Source organism: Triturus cristatus, chromosome 9, assembly GCF_964204655.1.
Source record: "Triturus cristatus chromosome 9, aTriCri1.1, whole genome shotgun sequence".
In the NCBI taxonomy this organism is placed as follows: domain Eukaryota; kingdom Metazoa; phylum Chordata; class Amphibia; order Caudata; family Salamandridae; genus Triturus; species Triturus cristatus.
Window position 1 is genome coordinate 322,270,613 of NC_140592.1, and position 27,031 is coordinate 322,297,643.

Sequence of the window (27,031 nt, forward strand, 5' to 3'; positions counted from 1 at the left end):
GTTGGGAGGGGGGGTCTAACTGTGAGGGGTTCAACTGTTTACATCTCATTTCTGCTTCATTAAGGTCTGCATGTTGGGTATTGAGAACTTGTGCTTGTAATCCTCGATCATTGCAATACGGTGCGGATTGGCTGGTGCTTTTCTTTTGTAAAGTGAATAAAAATGTGTTTATCAATAAAAAAAAAACATTAATGTCAAACAGTTAAAGCATTTTTTGCTGAAAACAGGTGGACAACGGGAAGGCGGGTGGGACAGTGAGGAATCCACAGGCAGATACTGTATCCACCAGAAAAAGCGTTACCGAAGGTAAGTAACTTGTTCTTCTGATGGATACATCTGCCTGTGGATTCCTCACCTTTTGAATAGAATCCCAAAGCCGTACCTCTCCCGGAGGAGGGTGTCCAACTGACTAGACCAAAAAATCTTGCAGAACAGAACGTGCAAAATGGCCATCCCTCCTAACCTCCGAATCCAAGCAGTAATGCTTCACAAAAGTATGGAGGGAGGCCCAAGTTGCTGCCTTACAAATATAAATAACAGGAACACCTCTAGCCAAAGCAGAAGAAGATGACTTTGCTCTGGTAGAATGAGCTCTGATACCTTCAGGCAGGGCGTAGCAGATCTTGATGCACAAGATGATCCACCTTGAGAGAGTCCACTTGTGCACAGCCTTGCCTTTCATTTGCCCAATGTAGCCCACAAAGAGCAGATCGTCCAGCCTCAGATCCTTTATTCTGTCCAAATAAAAACTGACAGCTCTTTTAGGATCCAAACGATTAAGTGTCTCCTCCTCCTTGGAAGGATGAGGGGAAGGATAGAATGTAGGTAAGGTAATGGACTGTCCCAAATGAAAAATAGTAACCACCTTAGGAAGGAAAGCAGCCCTGGTCCTAAGAACCAACTTATCTGCATGGATGGTCAAGAATGGAGGTTTAGAATTAAGAGCCTGAAGCTCACTTACCCTCCTAGCCGAGGTAATTGCAATCAAGAAAACCATTTTAAAAGAGAGAAGCCTCAAAGGACAACTGTGGACAACTATGCATAGGATCAAATGGAGAACCCATTAAAAAGGTAAGAACGAGATTTAAATCACACTGAGGCATAATGAAAGGAGTGGGAGGAACCTTATTTTGTAAGGCACTTAATGAACCTCATAACTACCGGAGATTTGAATAAAGACAGCTGATCCGGCAAACAAATAAAAGCCGACAAATAACCTTTAACTGTAGCCACAGCACAACCCTGCTGGGCCAAGGAAAGAGAAAAACTTTACACATGCGACAAACGGGCCTTCAAAGGATCAATGGACCTCGCTCCACACCATTTCACAAATTTGGACCACCTGGAAGAATACACAGATTTGGTGGATGTGTCCTGGATGATAAAATAACATCCACCGCATTTGGTGGGAGAGAAAAAGCTCAGGTTGCCCCGTTCAATCTCCAGGCATGAAGGTGCAGGCTCTGGAGGTGGGGGTGTAGAACCTGCCCCTGCGATTGCGACAGGAGGCTGCCCTGAAAGGGAGACGGAGCGCTAGGTGCGATGAGAGGTGAAGAAGATCTGTGTACCGCACCCTTCTTGGCCAATCCGGAGCGATCAATTTGACTTGAGCTCGGTCTTGACGAATCTTCCTCAGAACCCGAGGAATCGAGGGTATGGGAGAAAACGCATAAAGGAGTTGTGAGCCCCAATCCAACTGAAACGCGTCCCCCAGCACTCCCTGCATCGGATACTGGAGACTGCAAAACAACGGGCAGTGAGCGTTCTCGTGAGTGGCAAATAGGTCCAACCGAGGATACCCCCCACATCTCGAAGATGTGATGGACCACCTCAGGATGTAGCCGCCACTCGTGATAGGCCGAGTAATGCAGACTGAGACTGTCCACACGAACATTCAGCACGCCGGCTAGATGATTTGCAAACAGACAAATCTGATGTCCCTGAGCCCAGGACCAGAGTCGCAGAGCCTCTCGACAGAGGCTATAAGACCCTACACCTCCCGGTTTGTTGATGTACCACATCGCGGTAGTGTTGTCCATCAGGACATGAACTGACTGACCCCAAAGGGAAGGAAGGAAAGCATTCAGTGCCAATTGTATGGCCCGCAATTCCAGAAGGTTGATGTGAAGCAACCTTTCCTCTGGAGACCAAAGACCTTTTACCTCCAGATCCCCCAGATGAGCACCCCACCCTAGAGTGGAGGCATCCGTGATCACTGTGGCCACCGGCGGAGGAGGCTGAAAGGGCTTTCCCTGAGACAGGTTGCCCTGCACACCCCACCAAGTCAGCTCCGCTGCAGCGTCTCTGGAGATTCTGACCGTCTACTCGAGATCTACGTTGTATTGATATCCCTGCCTGCGGAGGCACCACTGAAATGCCCTCATTTGCCAGCGTGCATGACTGACCAACAGTATGCAGGAAGCGAACAGACAGAGCAGACGTACAACCTTCAGGACTGGAACAACCGCTCCATCGAGAAACAAAGGAATCATCTCCTGAATGTCGAGAATCCTCTGCGGAGGCGGGAATGCCCGACACAGTAATGTCCAGTATTGCCCCTATGAACAGGCTGCGCTGAGAAGGCACCAGGTGAGATTTGGGTACATTTATTGAAAAACCCAACTTGAACAACTGTTGCGTTGTTGCTTGTAAGTGGCGCAACACCAACTCCGGAAACACTGCTTTCAACACCCATTCGGTAAAACAGGAACCCCTGAACTTCTGAGATGTGCCGCTACCACCGCCATCACCTTTGTAAAGACTCGAGGTGCGGAAGTCAGACCAAACGGAAGGACCGCAAACTGGTAGTGTTGCGAACCTATCGTGAACCGGAGATACTTCCGATGAGACTTCAGGATGGGAAGATGAAAATACGCATCCTGCAGATCGATGGACACCATCCAGTCTTCCTGTTGCAGAACGAGAAGAGCCTGAGCCAAGGTCAACATTTTGAACTTTTCCTGTCTAAGGTAAAGATTAAGAATCCTTAGGTCCAGGATCGGTCTCAACCGACCGTCCTTCTTGGGAATCATGAAATACCGGGAGTAGCACCCCTGACCCCTTTCCTGCTTTGGAACCACCTCTATCACACCTTTCTGTAGCAAGGCAAGAACCTCCTGCTGCAAAAGCAGCAAATGGTCCTCTGAACACCAACCCTGGCGAGGAGGGTAAGGAGGAGGAAACTCTAAAAAAGGGAGGGTGTACCCATTCTCAAGATTCAAAGCCCAACGGTCTGGAGTAATCGATTTCCAATCTTGTAGAAAGTGGGACACCCGACCACCTACAGGACCAACATGCTCTAAGATGGGGGATCTAGAGCTGCTCTCCTGTGGCACCAACGGTGGTGGGAGGAGAAGAGGAAGAGGAGTAGGAGGAGGAGGACTGCTGCCAAGCGGCTACTCGAAAACGGCCTCTATTCTTACCCCTGTATGATTTATACAAGGGGTTCTGCTGTGGACTCTGCTGAGGTTGCTGGCGGCCACGAAACCTCAATACCGCTTGTAGCCATATCCCCTAGACTGCGTTTTAAGGCCCAGAGATCTTGCAGTCGCTCTGCTATCTTTAAAGTGTTGTAAGGCAGAGTCAGCCTTAGTGCCAAACAGTCTCGTACCATCAAAGGGAAAATCCAACAGGGTTGCCTGAACATCAGGAGAAAATCCAGATGATCTTAGCCAAGCTTGTCTCCTTGTTGCTACAGAAGATCCCATTACTCGTGCCACCGAGTCAGCCGTATCCAAACTGACAGTATAACTTGACGGGCAGCAGCCTGAGAGTCAGAAAGTGCCCCAAGGAATTTAACCTGATCATCCTCAGGTAGCTTTGGGGCTAGCTGTTTGACAGAGTCCATAAGAGCATGGATATATCTTCCAAGTAAACAGGTAGCATTAGTAAATTTCAATGCCATACTTACAGATGAAACATGCTTTCTTTGCCGCCTGCTCCATTTTTTTAGAATACCTATCCCCCGGGATGGTAGGGAAGGAACTAGATGACTGTTTCAAGCAAGAAGCTTGGACCACCAAGCTTTCAGGTGATGGATGCGTAGACAGAAATGCAGGATCCCCAGGAGCTGGCTTGTACCTCCTCACAATAGACCTGGAAACGGCTGGAGCAGTCAAGGGTCTTTGGCAAACTTCCAAAATAGGTTCTGTCAAAGCCTCATTGAAGAGCAGAAGAGGCTCAGATACTGTAGAAGACATATTAAGAACCTCAGTTAGAATGTTTGACTTTATCTCAGCTGAAGGTAATTGCAGGTCAAGCAACTCAGCTGCTTTCCTTACAACAACATGAGGAGGAGCAACATCCTGTGAAATCCCAGTCTTTTGAGATGAGAGTTCCCATTCTGGGTAAGTATCCAACCCACTGGCCTCCTATAAGCCTTCAAACTCATCAACAGTCTCGTTAATTTCTCCTTCCTCCTGTTCTTGTCTATATTCTTCCTCTTCAAGCAGTCTCTGCGCATCCCTCCTAGAGCGCTGCTTCAGAATCGGCGTCGGCGGCACTAGTGACGACGGCATCAGAGTCGATGGAGGACCTTCAGGATCAAGCCTCAGCGCCGACCGAATCCGAGGCGGCGCCGACTCGACAACAGATGGAGTCCGAGGAACCGGAGTGGAAGACCTTGGCGCCGGAAAATGCCAAGCCGGAGTCATCGGCATGAATGTCACGAAAGGCACCAGGGCGTACTGATGAGGTACACCCAAATTAAAGGCCAATGGCCCCACGGGGCCCGAAGGCGCACCAGTAGGATTGGAGGCCCTCGCAAACATGCCACACATCGCATTTAAAAAAGGCGCAGGACCCGTTCCAGGACCAGGAAAAGGAGGATAAGGATCTGTACCTTCCTGAACAGGTTCCACCTGAGGCCGAACAGGAAGCTGCGGAACTGGTGGAGACGGCGCACGCACAGGCGAAACCACATGAACAGGAGAAGACTCCATGGGCATTAGAGACCTCCTGGGCATCGCAGTACCTTTAGGCGTCGAAAAGCTCCTCTACTCCGGCGACCTCGGAGCCGGTGAGTGAATCTGAGTCGCCTGTGGAGAAGGAGAAGGTGATGGAGACACAAAGTCTTCCCTCCGAAGTCGGTGAGCCGGAGAAGGCGACCTCAATGTCTTGTCCTTCGAAGAAGGGCGCCGAGAACTATGCCTCTTCTTCGACTTCTTGTGTTCTTTGATTTTAAAGTGTACGAAGTCGACAACTTCAAATGTTTTCAACCCCTCTTCTTTGCTTTAGCCATGAAGAGCTTTAGGATTCATTTTCCTGCAGCATCGACACCCTTCGACGTCGTGGTTAGGAAGACAAACACCAAAGGCAATCATCGTAGGGATCAGTCATCGACATCTGACTGCCACACTCCCTGCAGGGCTTGAATCCAGACTTCTTAGAAGTAGCCATATCTGAATAATTTGAAGAAACAAAGTAATCACCAAGAAAATGGAGAGCCCCTAGAAAAAAATGTTACGCGACGACGTCACGGAAAAAAGGGAACTGAAGTCAGAATGCTGACGAGGTCTTCTTACGGCTCCGATGAAGTCATACGGAGTCGCGAGCGGAGCCGTACCATTATGACGTCCTCATCGACGTGGGAGAGCTAGGAAAAGAACTTCCGCGGAATGCTGGTGCAGGGGGTATTCAAAAGGTGAGGAATCCACAGGCAGATGCATCCATCAGAAGGGAAGGATATCCTGACTTACACAGCGGACCTTCTGCATGCCATCCGGGAGAATGAGGATGCTTCTCCACCTATACTTGACAGAGCACATCGAGTACCTGGCTCTCGCAACCGCCCTGACTTTGTCCCAGACATTATCTGCAAAAAAGATGAACTCTTGTGATAAAGAGGCCATCCTCAGAAAGGCACAAGACATCAAGTCGGTCTCTTACAATGGTCTATCAATACAAATCTTCCAAGACCTGGCAACCCTCCACACTTCATCGGAGGAAGGAATTCAAACCTGTAACGGACAAATTGAGAGATCTTGATTTTAAATATCAGTGGGGCCATCTCTTTGCCCTGATGTTCACCTGGGTGGGCATAAGACGAGTTCTTCGGTCCCTGCGGGAGGCGCAGCGGCTCCTGCATCTTCGTGTGGCTCCTGATGACGACGTTGATGACCCTCCATCTTCTCAAGAGCGACGGCCTTGTGCTCTTCGCCCGGAGTGGTCCACTGTTCCTTCTTTCAGCTCTAGACGCCGATCGCAGGGGCTCGAATCAACGCAAACCAAACAGGACATCATTAGCCACATCCGTTCCTTGAGTGGCTCTCCATCTCTTACGACCTAGCCACCTTTAGTTGCACGACTCTCTGCGGCATGGCCTCACCCTTGCTCTACGCCTGGCGGTTCTTACATATACGGCCCGGTGGCCGGATTGAACCTTGCTTAGTCCTCTACTACACGAGATGCAGACGGTGGATATCTTTGACTTCTTATGTGTCTGCCACCCCACCACATAGGAGTACCACAGGAGAGTGACTTCTCCGGACTGGCCCGCCTGCGAGATCCCAGGCTGTCCCAGTTAGACTCTGTACTTACCTGGCCCAGTTGGTCGTTTGTTTATCTTACCTCTCTATTTTCTCTCTTTCTCTCTCCCGCTTTCCTTGCGTGCTGTTTTCCCTTGGATGTTCCTCTGCTGGGGGCTGTGATGTCGCAATCCTCTGGGGGTGCGCTGTGGGGTCTCTCTTGGACCTATGGACTCAGTTGGTTCTCTGCCTCTGTCTTTTTCTCATTTACTTTGCTATCTCTTAGCTGTATGCCTCCTTTCCTTAGTTGCGCGATTTCGGGGGGCTGCCCGCTCTCCCTTTTTGGGGGTTACCTGTCAGACCTACTGGGGTGTGCCTTGCTGGTTCTGGGGGTTGGGCTGTCCTTCTTGCCACTTCACTGCAGTGGCGGGGGGGGGTGGGGGCTGGGGGGGGGGGGTTGGTTGGCGGGCGGTCTGACGACCCGGTTGGGAGGAGGGGGTGCGCGGTATTCCCCTTTTAGTGTTATGACGAATCCTGTTAAATTCCTCTCTCTTAATGTGAAGGGGCTGAACTTCCCTAATAAGCGTCGCCAGATATGGCGCTATCTGCTTCAGCACGATCCAGACGTGGTTTTCCTTCAGGAGACCCACATGCTCTCCACTGACATCCGCCTTATGTCTCACCCCAGGTACCCCATCCAATATTGGGCATGCTCTCCTTCCAAGACTAGCGGGGTGGCCATTTTCTTTAAGTCGGGCTGGCGAGAAGCGACCCCCAGGTCTACGGCTGATGACGGGAGGAGGTTTCTCAAGGTCCACATGGTCTGGGGTAGGGGTTCTTGTACTTTCGTTAATATATATGCACCTAATCAGAATCAAGATGCATTTCTTTGTCTACACCTGGGGGGCCCTCCTCCGCTCTTTCTACCCCGGTCGTCCTTGGATTTAATCTGGAACCCTGAGTGGGATCGTACTGCGCAGGCGCATCATGCTGCTGGGGCGATGTCAGTGACGCTGCGGAATGCCATTACCGACTTTGGTCTAGTTGACGATTGGAGGCACTTACACCCGGCCTCTCGCGATTACTCATTCTTCCCTCACGTGCATCGCTCGTAGTCGCGTTTTGACTACTACTTCCTTTCGCTCCCCTTGGTCCATATGCTATGCAGCGCGGAAATCTCCGATATCTCTATCTCGGACCACGCACACGTCTTGCTTACACTCCAACCCTCTGATGCTCGTAGAGAACCCCTTTCCCCACCGAGACCCTGTGGATGTGGCGGACATTCGCAAGGAGACAGAGGCCTTCTTTATTGCCAATTCCCTTTCTGACACCCCTGAGGATGTCAGCTGGGACGCCTTCAAAGCCACTATTCGGGGGGTCATTATATCGATAGCCATCGCCTGGTCCAGGGAGGCGCACTTGGTTGAATCCAATCTTTCTAGGGATATTAAAGCCTTGGAACGCAAGGAACACGTGCATCTGTCCCTTTGCAATAATCGTCTCTTTGCTGAACTTTGCGGCCAATTGCACTTACAGTGTACCAATAAGGCGAAGCGGCTTTTAGTTAATCTCAAACAAAAATTCGACACGGGTGGGGATAAGGTTGGGGCATGTCTTGCACGGCTCCTTCGGGCTCATACTACCCGATCTCACATCGCGAGGCTCAAACTACCGGATGGTTCTGGGGCCATCTCAGAGGTGGACAAGTGTCTGGCACTGGAGACCTTTTACAGGGATCTCTATGCGCATGCTCCTTGTTCTCTGGACTCTGTCACAGCTTTTCTCGATTCTTGCCCCTGGGACCTTATTGACCCCTACTTTACATAGTTACTTGATGACCCTATTTCCCATGAGGAAATGGCTAAAGCACTAAAACAGCTCCCAATAGGCAAAACTCCGGGCCCGATGGATTGCGGCATACATTCTATCGGGTTTTCTATCCGCAACTACGGAACTATATGCTCCATCTCTAATGGCTTCACTGATCACTCTGGCCTCTCCCCCACGATGAATGAGGTGGAAATAGTGCTTATCCTCAAGCCTGTAAAGGATCTGACCCTGCCCGCTTCCTTTCATCCGTTCATGAAAATCCTCACGAACCGATTGGAACCACATCTTCCAGGTCTCATTGACCCCGATCAAGTGGGGTTTATCCGTCACCGTTAGGGTGCGGACAACTTCCGCCGGATAGCCCAATTAATGTTAAAAGTGTGAATCAGAGATATCCCTGCATGTTTGGTGTCTTTTGATGCAGAGAAGGCGTTTGACAGAGTGGACTGGGGCTTACTTAGGGCGGTCCTCCTGAAGGTTGGTCTGGGACCTGGGATGATCTCTAAACTGATGGCCCCATATGCGAAGCCCACCACTTGCATTCGATTCAATGGCTCTCACGGCCCCTGTTCCTATCAATCGCGGTTCTCGACAGGGGGGCCCGCTCTCCCCCTTACTATTTGCTCTTGTGGTTGAACCCCTGGCTATTGCTCTGCGCCGTGCTCCAGATATACGGGTTATCTCCATGGGTGGCTATGAGCATAAGGCCTCACTATTTGCTGATGACCTTCTCCTATCCCTGTCCTCCCCCCAAACTTCCCTTCCTGCGGTGGCGACCCTCTTGGGGTCCTTTGAAGCCGTTTCCGGGTATCGAATCAACCTTGTGAAATCCCATGCCCTTTATCTTACACTTTCGGCCCCGGAGGTCCAGGGACTGCGGTATTTGATTCCGGTGCAATGGACTGATGTTTCGATTCGCTATCTGGGCCTGGACCCGACCCCTACCCTTGCGTCTTGAACCTCGTCTAATTGGCCCAGATATCGGAAGTCCATACGCAACGAAATGCGTAGATGGGAAGGCGTTCCCCTGGCATGTTAGGGTGACTCAACACCATCAAAATGTCTTTTTTCCTAAAATTCTCTACCTCTTTCAATCTCTTGCCAACCCCATGCCACAAGCAGACATTCTGGCCCTGCAGCGAGATTTTACCAAATTTATATGGGGGAAATCTTGCCCTCGCTTTTCCCACAAGATTCTTATGCTTCCTAGATCCTGGTCGTGGTCTTTCCTGCCCCAACTTGTTGGAATACTACTGGGCCTGTCACCTCCGGTTTATATCTGAATGGATTGTTCCCGAGAGCGAGAAGCATTGGTTCCATTTGGACCGGGCGGTAGCCTCTAGACCCCTGTGGGATCTAGCATGGCTCCCGCGTGGGGCCCGTCCCCGGAGTGTTTATATAGCTACTCCAACGAGAATGGTCCTGGAGATTTGGGATAGATTGGCAGTGCCTCGGGCCTAATGACGTTTCCTTCCCCACAACACACCTCTAACACATAACCCCCTGTTTCCAACTGCCTTGCAACCTCAGGCTTATGATGCCTGGACTGTGGAGGACCGGCGAGTCATTCAGGATTTCTTTCAGGGCAATGCCCTGCGTACCTTTGAACAGTGCAAGCAAGTCTTTTACCTCTTGGAGAGCGCGCGCTTGCAATATTATCAGTTGAGGCAGTGGCTTAGCTCTACGGCGTATCTCCGAGAGGTGACTCGGCAGCTCACCCCCCTTTGAATCCTTGGTTCGTAGGTTTGCGGGGTCGAGGAGCCCGATATCCAAAACCTACTCTGTCCTACAGCACTCTCAACAACTCGCACCTCATAACTATCAGACGCGTTGGGCCTCTGACCTGCTCGCTGACCTTTCCCCGGAGAAGTGGGCTTGCTTGTGGAGGGACATCCCTAAGGTCTACCGCAGTAGGCATCAGCGTGAATCAGCATATAAACTAATGACACGATGGTACTATACTCCCACTCTGCTCCATCGGATGTTCCCGAACTCCCCTTCGCTTTGCTGGAGGGGCCAGAATGCTAGACGGAACGTCTTGCACATCTGGTGGTCTTGCCCTGGTCTCACGCTGTTTTGGAAGGAGGTCCTCAGTCACATTAAGGTGGTGTTGGGTTTCCCAGTAACCTCTACCCCATCCTTAGCGATTTTGGGCATTAAACCTGGCGAGCCGAAGGCCATGACTTCCGTGGAATGGCATCTGATCCTTCACCTACTGCGAGCGGCGAGACAGTCCATTGCCTCCTGTTGGAAGAAACCCCATCCCCCCTCCCATTGCTGCTTGGTTCCTTCGGCTGTGGGATGTTTTGGCTTTGGAATTACTCACTGCGTGGCTTAATCATATGGATACACGATTTGAGCACATTTGGCAGCCACTTATAAGCCACTTCACCAAGACGGAGCACTCCCGCCTGATGCCCCCCAGGCTCTGCACCCTGCAGCTCTTTGAAGACTCCCTGGAGCCCTTTTCTCAGGGTCGGAAACCAGAATCCCCAGAGCAGCCCACTTGAACTGGCGGGTGGGTTTTTCAGCCCCCGAGATTCCCGGCGCTCATCCTGGGCCTCGACCCCCAAACAGCACAGGCTTCCTCTGATGGCTCATCCCCTCTCTGTCTTTTCATCTATTCTGCAGAGGTTGTTTAGTACTGTCGCAGTGGGAGGTATCTCCCCTTTGTGAGGTGAGAGTTTCATAGTTGCTTGGGCTCGACCTACTGTATCCCCAGCTGTGGTGCTATCCCACTCATCCGATGGAAGACCGAACTTTGGACTGGCTTTTGTACTCTTGTCCCTCCCATATGCATCTCTTTGCTCCAGGACTCTCAGCCCCTTCATTTGATGAATGAACACCAACTTGAAGTTGGTGGTAATTACTGATTTCTTAAGGCCTAAAAGCACTCTTTAATGGTCTGGGGAACAAGATCAAACGCACATTAGTCTTGCAGCATATCAAGAGGCATTCCCAAGACGTTATATTGATCCAGGAATCGCATTTAAGAGGGAGTAAACGTAAGGCACTAGATCGCTTTGGGTACAAATTGGTTGCTCACTCCAAGTACTCGTCCGGGGCTCATGGGGTACGTATCCTGATACGCAACACGCTACCCCTAGTTATCACAGGCACTTGGACGGATGACGCAGGCTGCTTTGTGGCGGCAGCAGGCAAATGGGAGGGGCGCCTACTCGTACTGTGTACATGCTATATACCCCCGGGTCTCAACGCGGTGGTCTTCCCGAAGTTCAGCTCGTTCCTGACAGACCTACCCCTGGGTACTCTTCTGATTGGTGGAGATACGAACGGAGTCATGAACCGGTCTACTTCTCATACGGGTCGACAAGGAGAGCATGGCCTGGCAGACTTTGTTATGGCCACGGGCATTGTAGACCTGTGGCGGGCACACAACCCACTGCTAAGGCACTATACTTACTACTCTGCACCACACAACTCCTTCTCTAGGATGGACCATCTTTTTTACACGTAATGACAGGGTGGGAGAATTCTTTAACCCTAATCATATGGCGAGGGGCATTTCAGATTATTCCCCGGTACGTGTCACTATTAAAGGCCCGCTTCTAGATGTAGCTGCATTCCCAAAAATTGACCCCTGCGAGACCCAACGCTTAGGGATAAGATCCGAGAGGGCTCGGAGCTCCACTTCAAAGAAAACATGGGGTCAGTAGATTTGCACATTACTCTATGCGAAGCCTATAAGACGGTGCTGAGGGGACAGGCACGGTCGCTGATCAGGGCCCAGAAGAAAGAGGAATCCTTGCAGGTTCGGCTTCTTGAGCAAGAAATTCACAAGATGGAAGGAGATAATGCAGTGGCAACTAGTGCTGACCTGCGACATAGGGTAGCACTGAGACAGCGGAACCTGATGGCCCTGGCGGATAGCGAGGCAAGGGCATATGCTCTGGCGACGCAACACCACTTTTACGATATAGGAGATAAGGCATTGAAGCTCCTAGCGTGGCTGGAAAGACGTGACAGAGCGATCATGGGTGACTAGGGTCCGTGATACAACCAGGTCACTGAAAACTACAAGTAATGAAACAGCAGAAGCCTTCGCCACACACTTTGAGCGAGTTTACGCACCAGTGTGCACGAGGTCGGAAAACGACTGAAGAGATTTGACCCTGCCCATGTGGTCCGGGGAAGTGCTAGCAGCCGACCTCGCGGAGAAGGAGCTAGGTGGCGCCCTGGGTTCTTTGAAATCAGGGAAAGCGCCGCGCCTGAACGGGCTCCCAGTTGAGATTTATAAAGGACAGGCCTCGATCATAATACCACCGCTACGAAACATGTTGACTGAGGCGCGAGAACACGGGCAGTTCCCTTTGGATCAACGGGCGGCTATGATAGTGGTAATCTACAAAGCCCGGAAGCCGTCAGATCAGTTTAGTTCGTACCGTCCTATCTCTATTATTAATGTGGAAGCCTAGGTTCTGGCCAAGGCCCCAGTGGACAGGCTGGTGTCAGTCATTGTGGAATTGGTCCATGTGGATCAATCAGGCTTTATGCCCTGCAGAAGCACTCGGCATAATCTTCGGAGAATATATGGTATACTCCACATGACGAGCGATCCTGCAGCTCAACAGACGGCATTGATGGCGCTGGACGCGTCAATGGTGTTTGATAGTATTGAGTGGCCCTACTTGTTCATGGTGCTCCAGAGGTTGGATTTTGGTGTCAACTTTTGCGGTTGGGTAAGGCTATTGTATGAGACACCCACAGCTCGAGTGCGAGTAAATGGGGCAATATCACGCTCCTTTCAATTGCGGAGAGGCACTAGACAGGGGTGCCCCCTGTCCCCGCTACTGTTTTGCCCCCGCACTGGAGCCATTGGCACATTGGATTAGGAGGGACCCGATAATCTGGGGTAATGGGGACGCCACGGGGTGGGAGGAGCGAATTTCACTCTATGCTGACGACAGTCTTATACCTTGCACGACCCTACCACTCGATGGCGCGAGTGCTCCACATCTTCGAGCTATTTGGTAGCTACTCGGGCTACACTATTAATTGGTCCAAGTCAGTGATCTTTCCATTATCTGGTTCCCCCCCCCAGGGTTCCAATGAGGTGCCCGGCCCCAGTCATGTCAGAGGGATTCAAATATTTAGGTATCCACGTTACGTGGGGTCAAAAGGAGTTTTGGGAAAAGAACCTTGTGCCTCAGATAAGCCGACTTAGTACTGATGTCAGCCATTGGTGCACTCTTCCGCTTTCACTTATGGGTAGGGCAGCTCGGTTTAAAATGATGGCATTGCCGCGTCTCCTCTATGTTCTCCAAAACACCCCGTACCCTATCTCTCCGACACTCTTTAAACGGATAGCGCAGGAGGTCAGAACGTTGCGGCAGGGTAGTTCTTCTAGAATTGCGCTCCATAAGCTACGGAAAGGAGTATACGGCGGTGGCCTGGCGATTCCGGACGTCAGGCTATACTACTGGGCCTCTCAGCTCCAGGTCATAAATGACTGGGTGTATGCAGACGTTGAGGAGCCGGCATGTAGAGCAGATAGGGCCATCATGCCGGGAAGAAACTACAAGCCTCTTTCTACCCCTGAAAATCGCGTTCTGAGTGGCCGGTACATACTAAAGTGGTGCTACTGTGCTGGAGCGAGGCTAATAAACTACTTAGTTGGACGGGAAACTGACTAGCCGAATCCCGTTGTGGGTGGGTGATCCATTACACGAAGTGGCTGCCCTAACGGGCTTCAAGGGGTGGAAACTGATAGGAATGGAGTACTTGGGAGATGTCTGGAAAGGGGATACTTCCTTCACTTTTGACAAACTCCATCTGGAATATAATCTACATCAGACCCAAAGGTACCACCATTTGAGACGAATACATGCACTCCGCACCCACATCCACAGTGGCGCTTCTGTTCTGGACTATTACCCATTAGAGGATAGGCTGCTACTAGACCCCATTACCGAGAAGGCGACCGCCACGATCTACCGTAAATTGATAAACAATGTACCCAACCCCCTAACGACCCTCAGAGAGGCATGGATTAAAGACCTGGGAAGTAGATATGATGAGGAGTGGCAGGAGACAATTCAGAGTCCAAGAGAGATCGTAGTTCGATCAAGATGTAGGCTGGTACAACTTAAGATATTACATTGCACCTATTATCCTCGTACTCACTTATACACCTGGGGCAAGGCCCCTACAGTATTGTGCGTTAGGGGATGGCAGCGGGAGGGAACCTTTCTACATATTTTATGGGAATGTCCAGAAATCGTCAGGTATTGGCAGAGAGTTACAGATACTATGTCTAGGATGGTAGGAGTGACCCTTCCACTGGATGCTAAATGGCTTTTAATAATGATTAAAGGGGACTCCAATTGGTCCAGATATGCGGGTATCTGGCTGGCTCTTGCAGCAAGGATCGCTAAGCAAAACATTGCCTGGGGGGCGACTTTGCCTCCGACGCTGGAAGAGTGGGGGCGAGACTTTGACTGGTGCCAACGGGCTGAAGAAACAGTGTATAAGAGTAGGGGGTGTGTTAAAAAATGGGAAAGAGTATGGACGCCCTGGCGAAGGTACAGAGGGACGTGCATGGGAGACTGACATGCAACAGTCGGAATGGGGAAGAGTGTCAGTGGGTTGTAAAACCCAAGCAGTGACACTAGCTACACAAATTTATCATGATATGCAGGCTTACCCGGGAAAACTTTTCATATGTTCTTCTAGTCTCCTGTTCCCTCGTGGCTGTTATTAGTATTGATGTAATGTATCAACCTCACTGTGTACCAATGCAAGCAATTCATGTAAAGCATGGTCTATTGAGCACTGTCAATAAAAAGAGTTTTTAAAAAAAAGGAATACTCCAACTAAAACGTTTTAGACAATCATTTAGGCTAAATCATAGGACAACTAAGTCAAAATCATTATCGATATTTTATTCGATTTTAAAAATAAAAATCATACAAGTCACAACATAAATATGATGAGCGCCACAATTGCACAGTAATACATACAAAACCATAAATACTAACGTAAGCTTACATAAAAACATCAAGAGCCACATCTCTAATAACTTCCCCTATTGAGCTGCTCTGTAAACCCCCATAAGAGTCACATGTTCTCAAGATAGAACTGAGCGTTCACACTTATAGTTGTTAGTAAGTTACACTATGCAGAGGCTAATGGGGCTCCACAGCATATATAATTTTCTGTGAATGGCAGCTGTATCAAGAAGAGTACAGTTTGTGGCTGAAAATCATACATTGCCCTTTCACTAAAAGGATAACAGTAAAAAAAAAATTGCATATTTATGTCTGCAATTGTTAAGCATCTAATGGAAAATATAATACTTGGCTATCAGAAAATGGTAATGCAACAAGTCTGCTACCTAAAGAAATATACGTTACGAATAGACTTACAGACAAAATGAAATGTTCCCTTCATCCAGGTCAATGAGACAGCTGACAATGTCTCCTGCTGCCCAAGACTAGAAAAGATAATGAAGATTAGAAGAAATACAGTCTGTTTTGAATGTATTCATTTAAAGTCGTCAAATATTTGTAAGGCTGATGTATGACCTTATTGTTAACATTTCTCATGATAAATTGTTCAGTAGATTACCCCCAATCAAAGGAGCAAAAGTACTTGGAACTGGAGATCGGTATCTTTCTTTGGTCAGTAAAAAGATTCTGTTTTTGTAAAACAATATAGTTCAAATGTGGTACTTCACCAGCTTCAAACACACAACAGGTGATGGGAGGAATACTTGCAATTTGTCTAACCACTGGCAATCGCTCAGGGTAACATCCCAACCCATCGTTATTTTGCTCATCATGCCACCTCAGTTTGGACCCAGCCAAATGCAAATCAATCTTTACCCTCCTCCTCAGGGAAACAGTACAGCTCAAACTGCCAAGCCACATCCTCCTGGACCGGAACACAAGCATTCCAAGACCAGTGTCATTCTAGTTATGGGCTCATCAGTCGGGTACAGCTTGCTTCCGGTGACACAGTGAACATGGGATACACGTCTGAGCATACCCATGGCACTTAGGGAGGTACATGAAACACTCCTGTTAGTATATACTTTGCTAAGGTGCGTAAATCATTTTTTCCAAAGCATTTATTGTGTTTCTTTGGAAGAAGATAAAGTACTTGGGAAAATCGCATACAACACCTCGATTCGCCACAGCCTACTTCCATTGCTTCATTTTGCTCAAATATCCATTTGTCCAAGCCACCAACCTCGCTCAGACCTGTCCCTCCCAACCCACCAAAAGAAAGGAACCAATACAACAGCACTCATCCATTATTAGGCAGTTTTTAGTACAATGCAGTTCGCGGGTAGGGTTCGCGGGTAGGGGGTGGTCGGGGCAACAAGAGTATTGTCAGGCCAGTGAGGTACTTCTGGAATGTCAAAGTCTCAAGGCCTCATCACTCACAGTGTCCTTTGGCAAAACAGCTCCTGTATGCTCTCAATCAATGAAACTAAAAAGGGATGTCAAATTTTGACAACGATCTCAGATATGTGCATCAATATATATATAAATAGTTTTATTGCCAGGATGTCCAAGCCATGCTGCTTCCAGGCCCCTCCTGAAGTAGGCTTGCTTCTCTTGCAGTCACATACGATCTCCAACTTGGCATCCAACATATGGAAGACGATACCCTGTCATGTCAATGTCATACCTTCCGCAATTGATCCCTCAAGCATACGGATAGCAGTGGAGGATTCCCGGTGATTAGGCAATGCAGTATCTTTTTAATATAATGCAAGACTTCCTCCTAACAGTACCTTAGTCTAGGGCAAGACCACCATATGTGAAAGTCATCCCTCTTCTGTACATATTCTCTATATCATTCCCCAACAGCATTACAATACAGTTTTCAGATTCCGTAGGTTGATGTACCTAATGATCATTTCATAGAACAATTCCTTAAGTTATTCCCATCTTAATATTGACAGATCTACCTAGAGTCATTACTAATGGTCTAGCACCATCACCGCCAAGTGCCTCCTCCCATTTTTCCCATGTTTGGCAAATGAGGTCCCTAAGCTCTCCATAACCTTGTACTGTTAGTAAGAAAGATCCTGTGTATTGAAGTTTTTAGACCATCTTAAGGGTGCCAATAAATTAGTTTGTGTATGTAATGGCTGAACATGTTTATTGTATTGATCAGTGATTACAATAATTAAAAATATAAAATCTGATCACCTTCCTTAAAAGTACATCAAAAGCAGAACAGTGATTAAGATACCCGATAAAATAAAACACTCTAAAAGCAAAAAAAAAACAAAAAACCAGAAGAGTTAAAGCTATAACATCTTAGTAGCTCATTTAAGATGAAAATATGCTTGGTGAAGAAATTTCACAAGTTTACCAATAAAAAAATAGCATTGTGCATTAAAACACAGTTTGGGGCCTCATCTACTGTCCTCAAGTTAGATTTTCAAAAAGGTTCCAGCAGAAATTTCTTTTGAAAGTGTAGTAAGTTTGAACACAGGCATATAATGTGGCCAACAGATGCTTCCTTGAGGCCACCAAGCCTGCATCCAGTAATACCTGTGCGGTGGATACTCCATTATCCCTCAGACTGGAAGATTGGTGTATATACAATCATCTGAGCCTTCTAAATTTGACCGGATGTACATTTGACTTAAAGTAAAACAGGAGTCTAAAAGTCAGGTCTATATGTTGGTATTGCAAGGATATTAGTAGGTATTCATTGCGTCTATTTCCAAGAGATGCTTATTTATTACTTTCGTGCGTGTATTTATTGGCATGCCAATAAGATTAGTTAGTTGGGGGATGTGAGAAGTTGGCCTGGTATATGCTGTCCACTAATTAAAGTGGGCACCATGCTCCAGTCCAAACAACCCTAAAGGTGATTTAAGAGGTCAAAGATAACCTTAGAAAGCTATCCAAGTGGTAGCTGTGAAGAACAGCCTTCAGGCTTAGTCTTGAAGGAATGTTAAGCAGCTTGTTTTACCAGAATGCAACCTTATAGTATTGGTTAAATGAAAGGAGAACCCCACGTTAGTTATAAAAATAAGTATTTATTAATATAACACTCTAGTACTACACAGTATCTCCTACACAGAGATAATCACAAAGCACATAATACTTAAGCACAGAAATGACAGTTAATAGCACTAATACACAGTGGGCCCCGGGGGGACCAAACCATATACTAATATAGTGGTATAAGAACCAAAACTAGAGCCAAGACAGTGTCGAACGGACGTAGAATCACTGGGACCCCAAGGAACCACCCAAGGTGAGTAGGTAGGGACTCTACGGAGGACAGGTGCAGTGTGGGAACACAACCGCGTGCTCCGTACATTTCTATGGTAAAGTCGCGGTTGAAGTTTTAGAGGTTAAAGACCCTTCCCAGTGGACTTCGAAGAAACCCAGTGGAAGTTAGGAGGTTGGAGAGCCACCCTACCCATGGATACAGAGGTTCCAGAGTTACCTATCCCAAGGAAGCAGGGTGCTTAGTTCTGAAGTGGCATCGGAAACCGCTGTCGAACTCAATGGAGGACTGCGAAGAAGAGCCGCTGCTAGAAGGAAGAAAAGTGTCCGTTGGAATCCAAAGGTGGATTTCTTGTTGAAGAGTACCTGAAAGTAGAGGGGACAGAGTCTGGGTCACTCATGTGTGACCAGTGGCTTGGTAGACGAATGCCCACCAATGTCGGGTGCTTCAGGTGCATTGATGGGAGTTCTTGACTCTGCAGCTACGGGGACCAGGAGACGTCGAGGATGACCAGGAGCCGGATACGAGCTGTCCCACAAAGGATGTGGAGTAGGGAGGGGTCGGCGTCCAGAGGGAGCACCAACAAGCCTTGGCAACGGCAACCCACGCAGAAGGTCAAGGATGTGTACGGTTCAGACTAGCAAGGTCCAGGAGATTCACCACAGCAAGGGGAGTCAGGGAAGGCCTGGAGCAACCAGAGGAGCCCAAGAAAAGCACAGTTGATCCTCAAGTGGACCCACAGGCCAGAAAAACGCAAGAGAACCTCGAGCAATTTCACCAAACAGCAGCCCACGAAGCACTCGATGCGAGGAAACCGGAGTTCTTGGTAGGTGCCAGAGGTTGGGGCTACTCTAGACCCAATGCACTTGTTCAGGAAACCCCAACAAGCATATGCACTTGCAGATGTACGAGGTGCAAAAGGGTTCGGGTATTGAAGCCCCCACGAGGGATTCTGACCTCAAACTTGGTGAGAGGGCAGCTCGGACCTCGAGGGACATAGAAACCCACGGCCTGTGTTGCTGAAGCCTTCGGAGTCCATAGGAGCTCAGGGTCACCAGACCGGACAGCAGTGTTGCGGTGCCTGCAAATGCAGAGGAGTGACTCCTTCACTCCAAGGAAGATATCTTTGGTTGTCCTTGATGCTCTATAGGTCCTGCACGGATCTTGTATGGTGCACGGGCACAGACTATGCTTCAGACAGAGGGAGACGAAGTCGGCCCAAATGAAGTCCAGAGTGTCTGGACGGTTGAAGTACCGGGGTTTCTGGTTCATAATCTTGTCCACATCAAATCTAAGGTCCTACAGCCAGGTAAGACCTTTTGTACCCACGGGAAAGGGTTGAACAGATTCAGGGGACCCTCCCAGGGGAGGGTCTGGACCAGGGGTCTCCAACCTTTTCTGTAGTGAGAGCTACTTCTGCTCAAGGATAGTCTTCCCGAGCTACTAGAAAATGTTATACCTGTAAAATAGTGACTACACTATGACCACCCAAAGCAAGATTTTCAGTAGTTACCACCCAAGTATACCAAGTGCGGTTACCAGCAGAAATGCTGGGAAAAAGTTCTTCAATATTAAATGCCTCCCCTTGACTTATGAAGTAACATTCAAATCTTGACATGCCCAGTGGCACAAAGGACATAAGCACAGCAGTACGTCTCCCCAGCTCAACTTGAATTATCATTCACCAGTTTCGGAAAATGCACATTTTTCTATCTAATACTACTTTCCACTGTGGGCAAACAAACTAAATTTTCCAGAAGAAACCCCATTTGTGAAAACTAAAACTGCCTTTAAAATATCAGTTTTCAGTTTCTGAGAAATGCACAGTCTAAAAACATCAGCTTGTCATTATCATCATGTACTCCCATGTACAAATGCCTCATATGGACAGACTGCTTAGAATTCCCAGGTATTACAGTCATATGCCATGGATGCTCACCATTGGTATAGGAAACAATGGTCCTAGACTTCTGTAAAGCTACAATTCAGTTATGAAAAACATTTATTAGTCAAAGGGCATCCGGTACATATAGAATTAGCATTGCATCATTATTGTACCATCATTTTCTTTACAATGCAAACAAGTATATCTTCAAAACACACAAAGGCACAAAATATCCCTCCAATACTGACTGTTTTTTATTTAGTTACTTTTATACCAGATCACCATATTCAATGCTCCAAATAGAGAAAAAGGTTGCTCCAAGGGGAGTGTGAAAAAGGAAAGTGCTCGTGAGGTAGGATAGATATAAAGGAGAGGAATCCAAAAGGCAAATTCAATAACCAATCAATTACACATTCTGGTATCCTTAGTAAAACTGGTCGTGGTTCATAGTGGCACCAGTTTTACAGATAGGCCTGTCCCTTATGGATTTACAAATATTCATTTCATGATTTCCTGATGACGCACAGAGAACATTCATCTGTGAAAAGGCAGGGCTGGGATGATATCAGGTACAGGCCCACTGGGGGAGAGTGTTGACGTTTCGACCCTGGTGCAATGAGGGTAATTCCTCAGGACGGGGGGAGGGGAGGCAACCTAGGGTGGGGTACAGTAGGGATACAGCCCCAGAGGGGATACATTACCCTCATTGCACCACGACTAATGAATGTTTTTCATAACTGAATTGTAGCTTTAAAGAAGTCTAGGACCGTTGTTTCCTTTACCAATCGTTACCCAGGTCCGTGGACAATTGTGGGTTACCCCATTATATCGAACAGACTCCTGAGGCGGAAGCCGGGAGAGCTAAGACTGTATTTTACTGTGTGATACTGTGTTTTTAATTGTTAAAAAAAGCATACCTCACCTACTACATTCTTGGCAGCCTAAACAGCGGACCCCCGCTGCAACGAAACCCCTCATTCCTGGTCGCCGATCCACGAGGGCGAGGCGCAGCTCGGACACGCCCCCTCGATCGGCCACGCCCCCAAGCAGTTTAAATAGCGCGCCCAGTGCCCTGGCGCCGCGTTAAACGAACAGACTCCTGAGGCGGAAGCCGGGAGAGCTAAGACTGTATTTTACTGTGTGATACTGTGTTTTTAATTGTTAAAAAAAGCATACCTCACCTACTACATTCTTGGCAGCCTAAACAGCGGACCCCCGCTGCAACGAAACCCCTCATTCCTGGTCGCCGATCCACGAGGGCGAGGCGCAGCTCGGACACGCCCCCTCGATCGGCCACGCCCCCAAGCAGTTTAAATAGCGCGCCCAGTGCCCTGGCGCCGCGTTAAACGAACAGACTCCTGAGGCGGAAGCCGGGAGAGCTAAGACTGTATTTTACTGTGTGATACTGTGTTTTTAATTGTTAAAAAAAGCATACCTCACCTACTACATTCTTGGCAGCCTAAACAGCGGACCCCCGCTGCAACGAAACCCCTCATTCCTGGTCGCCGATCCACGAGGGCGAGGCGCAGCTCGGACACGCCCCCTCGATCGGCCACGCCCCCAAGCAGTTTAAATAGCGCGCCCAGTGCCCTGGCGCCGCGTTAAACGAACAGACTCCTGAGGCGGAAGCCGGGAGAGCTAAGACTGTATTTTACTGTGTGATACTGTGTTTTTAATTGTTAAAAAAAGCATACCTCACCTACTACATTCTTGGCAGCCTAAACAGCGGACCCCCGCTGCAACGAAACCCCTCATTCCTGGTCGCCGATCCACGAGGGCGAGGCGCAGCTCGGACACGCCCCCTTGATCGGCCACGCCCCCAAGCAGTTTAAATAGCGCGCCCAGTGCCCTGGCGCCGCGTTAAACGAACAGACTCCTGAGGCGGAAGCCGGGAGAGCTAAGACTGTATTTTACTGTGTGATACTGTGTTTTTAATTGTTAAAAAAAGCATACCTCACCTACTACATTCTTGGCAGCCTAAACAGCGGACCCCCGCTGCAACGAAACCCCTCATTCCTGGTCGCCGATCCACGAGGGCGAGGCGCAGCTCGGACACGCCCCCTCGATCGGCCACGCCCCCAAGCAGTTTAAATAGCACGCCCAGTGCCCTGGCGCCGCGTTAAACGAACAGACTCCTGAGGCGGAAGCCGGGAGAGCTAAGACTGTATTTTACTGTGTGATACTGTGTTTTTAATTGTTAAAAAAAGCATACCTCACCTACTACATTCTTGGCAGCCTAAACAGCGGACCCCCGCTGCAACGAAACCCCTCATTCCTGGTCGCCGATCCACGAGGGCGAGGCGCAGCTCGGACACGCCCCCTCGATCGGCCACGCCCCCTCCTACGTCCTGATCTCTCACCATTTATCATGTGTCTTGGTAGGAAGCGCAGCGGGAGCGCCGTCTGCGCGCCGAAGGCGCGCCTAAGGCAAGCCCGTCTGCGCCCGTCATCGCCAGACCATCGCCTCTCGCCAGTCCCCCTGTTCCAACCAGACTACTGCCTATACGATATGGTCGCAAGGAACTCCTTGCCTTGAATACTAGCCAAAGCTGTTCCGACGCCAGTGGCATCCTAGGCCACTCGCCACTCCACTGTGCTCGTTGCCATTTCTCCACCAGCTTGCCCGCTCGAGTGTGGGACAACTGCACTGCAACTTCTACCCCGCCCCTGACGATACTACATCTCAACGTCAGATCCCTCTCTAAACACCACCTTGAGGTAAATTCACTTCTACAGGAAGAAAACCCAGACGTCCTGTTTTTGTGCGAAACATGGCTACGAGACGGCATAACTACCATCCCCAACCTGGCGCTCCCTGATGAGTTTCACTTGGCCACCATAAACCGTGAAACCCGGGGTGGCGGCATCGCAGTCATCTACAAAAGGAACCTCACTTGCTCCTTTATCAAAGAACCGCTCCCAGACTGCGAATGCGCTCAATTCAAAATTAGTTTCAGTCCCCAGTTTACGCTATCCGGCCTTTACATATACCGCCCACCAGGCCAGGCCTCAAGGTTCATTGATGCTCTCCTCGAAACTTCCACGACACTCATTACCAAATGTGCCAATTTCACCATACTAGGTGATCTTAATTTGCATTTTGACTTGACTAATGACCATACCATCTCTAGCCTTCTTGCTGATCTTTCTGCGCTTCAACTTAACGCTCTAGTCTTCGCTCCTACCCACATAGCAGGCCATACCCTGGATCCGATCTTCACTAACATCCAAGAGGCAGTCACTGATATTCCCTCCCCAATGGGATGGACAGATCACTACCTCGTTAAACTATTGGTTCCTGCACCTCATCGGCAGTTCAAAACGGAATCCAACAAACGCCTTAAAAGACCTTGGCATAAGCTCACCACACCCGCCTTACATAAAACCTTAGGTGACTTCCACTGTGAAACTCATCAGGAGATTGATGTGGCCTACGCCTCGTTTACTACCTGGATCACCAATGGCCTCGACACTCTCATCCCAGCTAAACTGACTAAAGGACGCAACACGCCCTCCAATCCATGGTACAACGATACCCTCAAAACGCTACGCAAGGATTGTAAAAAAGCTGAGCGCCAATGGAGGAAAAACTTTGATAATCAGGACAAAACAAACTATTTATCTAAACTTAAAATCTACCATAAAGCCATCAGATCCTCCCGCGCCTCATTTTATGCTAACAAAATCAGCTCCAACTCAAACCCAGCTAAAGCCATTTTTAAATTAGTCAAAGAACTCCAAAACCCCAGGGCACCTTCTCCTAAAATCTCCTCCAACGAACAATGTGAGCAGCTTGCCATATACTTCGTTGAAAAAGTTCAAAAAATATATGCCACCTTTCTACAGAACTCCCCTCATTCCAGACAGCCTGCAACTTTAGCCCCCAGCCGTATTCCTCTCACCCAAATTCCCGCCATCTCAGCCGCCGAACTGAACATACTTTGCAGGAAGGTAAAGTCTGGTTCCCCCGCTGACCCTATGAGCCCCTCTCACTTCCTGGACTCACTGGAACTTTTTTTATCCCCCATGTTGGACATTCTCAACCTGTCCTTCTCCTCGGGCTCTGTACCCACTGCCTGGAAACAAGCGTGGGTATCACCTATAATTAAAAAACCCTCCCTCGACCCTTCCAAACCGGAAAGCTACCGTCCAATATCCCTTCTACCCTGGCTATCTAAGATAGCAGAGGCCCATGTCAACGGCATTCTCTCAAAACATGTGGACCGTCACGGAATCCTGGATCCTTCCCAAAATGGCTTTCGAGCGGGCCATAGCACTGAGTCTGCCTTATTGGCCACCACCGAACATCTCAGGACGATCCTGGACTCCGGACAAAGTGCTGCGCTTATTCTATTAGACCTCAGCGCAGCCTTTGACACGGTGTCCCACGACATCCTCTTGGCTCGTCTAGAGGAGGCCGGTGTGACAGGCCTTGCTCTCTCATGGTTCCAATCCTTCCTAAAGGACAGATCATTCAAGGTGTCAGCCCCCCCATTTATTTCTAAATCTCACCCCATAGCCCAAGGAGTCCCCCAGGGTTCAGCGCTGAGCCCCTCCCTCTTCAACTTATACGTCCAGCCGCTTGCTGAAGTGGCCAAAAAGTGGGGGCTTACGCTGGTCTCGTACGCCGACGACACCCAGCTTGTCGTCACCCTCTCTGAAAGCCCGTCCACTGCGGCATCCAAGTTCAAAGAGGGCATGGAATCAGTGGCTCATTGGATGACGGACAACTACCTCCAGCTTAATGCCGGGAAAACCGAGGTGCTACTCCTCGGCCGAAACACCTGCCTATGGAATGAGCACTGGTGGCCGTCATCCCTTGGCACCATTCCATCCCCAAAAAACTGTGTAAAAAATTTGGGAGTTTGGATGGATGCCAACCTCAGCTTTCAGTCACATACAAAAATGGTGGCAGCCACCTGCATTGGGCTCCTAAGAAACCTCCGGCCCATACTCGGGCTATTTGACTCTAAAGCTCGCCAGCTAATTATCCAGGCAACCATCTTGTCTCGCCTGGACTATGCCAACGTCCTTCTATTGGGAGCAAATAAAGCTGAGACGGCCAGGTTCCAACGCATTCAGAACACGGCGGCCAGAACTCTGGTCGGTCTCCCACGTAGATGCTCAGCCAGAGCCACCATCCGCAAACTGCACTGGCTGCCCGTAGAACAGAGAGTGAAATTCAAAGCTCTTATCACGATCTTCAAGATCGTCAAAAAGGGAAATCCCCCTCTGCTGCGAAAGCTGGCACGACTATATGTCCCTGGCCGTGACCTTCGCTCCTCTAATCAACTTCTTCTGACAGTTCCCAGAGTCAGACTCAGTCGCATTGGCGGCCGTTCCTTTAGCGTCCTAGGGCCCAAACTATGGAACGATCTCCCACCCAGCATCCGCTCCATAGACTGTCTCCCAGTCTTTCGCAAAGCTATAAAGACCCACCTCTTCCCCGCTTTCTAGGGTTCTTGGCCTTTCCCTCCACCGCTTTTTAGGAGTTTGCTTGTTGCTAGCGCCGGGACACCCCATTGCTGGGGTAGCTGTTGCGCTCTACTAAATCTAGAAAATAGAAATAATGGATGCTCACCATAGCAGCACGGATGCCTGGATTATGCCAGTAATGCCCACCATTATACTAGGGTCATAGTTGTGCCAAGGCTGGAAATCAGAAGGATCAGGGATAAGGCACATATCAGTCATGACCATTAATATGCCAGGAATAGGTACATATCGGCCAGTCATGCTCAGAGTAGGTCTATGATGGCTGCCAGCATACCACAACTAGACCAAAAATACTAAAATAGTCAAGGATGACCATAATTATGCCATTCGCACTATTATCTCAGGAATGGACACAATTATGCCAAATATAACACTCTTATGATGGGGCTAGCATATATATTTGGCGGTTCTTGACATCAGGCATAGTTTCAGGAAGCAATAGTGTTTATTATGGGCACACACATAAATGTTGATGAATCTCTGGATTATACCGTTCTCCTCAGGTCTTGAGCTGATCATGCATCTAACTGACACATTTTCACTCTGACTCCTGCAGTCCCGCACTTTGGTGGGTCAGCACTGATTACAGCTCAGGCTACTGCTGCCATACTTTTTTGATGGTGCACTGTTCACACACATGTTGTGACTGATAAAGGAGGGACTGCAACATGGTCAATCTGCTTGTGGCTTAAAATATATTGAGATTGGATACAGACTGTCATGTAGCAGGTCCTATAAACTGGCACAGTGTGTGGTTGAGTGTTAGTATGAGTTACTGTGATAAGTTTGGCTGGCTGTCACTCTTAGGGTCTTGAGATGATCAGTGCTGCCTTCTTTAATAGACACCTACTCTGAAATTGATACTGGGCTTGACTTCACCTCAGAGAGCTACTTTGAAGGTACTGGCGAGCTACCAGTAGCTCCCGAGCTACTCGTTGGAGACCCCTGGTAGAGTATATGTCAATTATTATTTTTGTACTAAAAATGGGTGATCCATAGAGGAGTGATGGCTTGTGTAAGTAACCTATCATTCAAAATCAGGTTTTGCATTTCAGACTTTTTATTCTTTATTTTAATACAGAACCTACAGGAAATCTAGTCAGTACCTCCATCACTAGCAGGATGCCATTTT

The 27,031-nt window shown here is 48.8% G+C and overlaps 1 protein-coding gene across 2 annotated transcripts in view; it reads right to left on the reverse strand.

Annotated features, from left to right (window-relative positions):
- The window catches only part of RNF123 (ring finger protein 123), a 1,761,234-nt gene that overhangs the window by 1,407,418 nt on the left and 326,785 nt on the right, over nt 1–27,031 (reverse strand). For both annotated transcript variants that reach the window (XM_085625036.1, XM_085625035.1), the window contains exon 9: nt 15,683–15,750. In XM_085625036.1, coding sequence (XP_085481162.1) covers nt 15,683–15,750 — 68 coding nt within the window. The remainder of the gene's footprint in view (nt 1–15,682; nt 15,751–27,031) is intronic.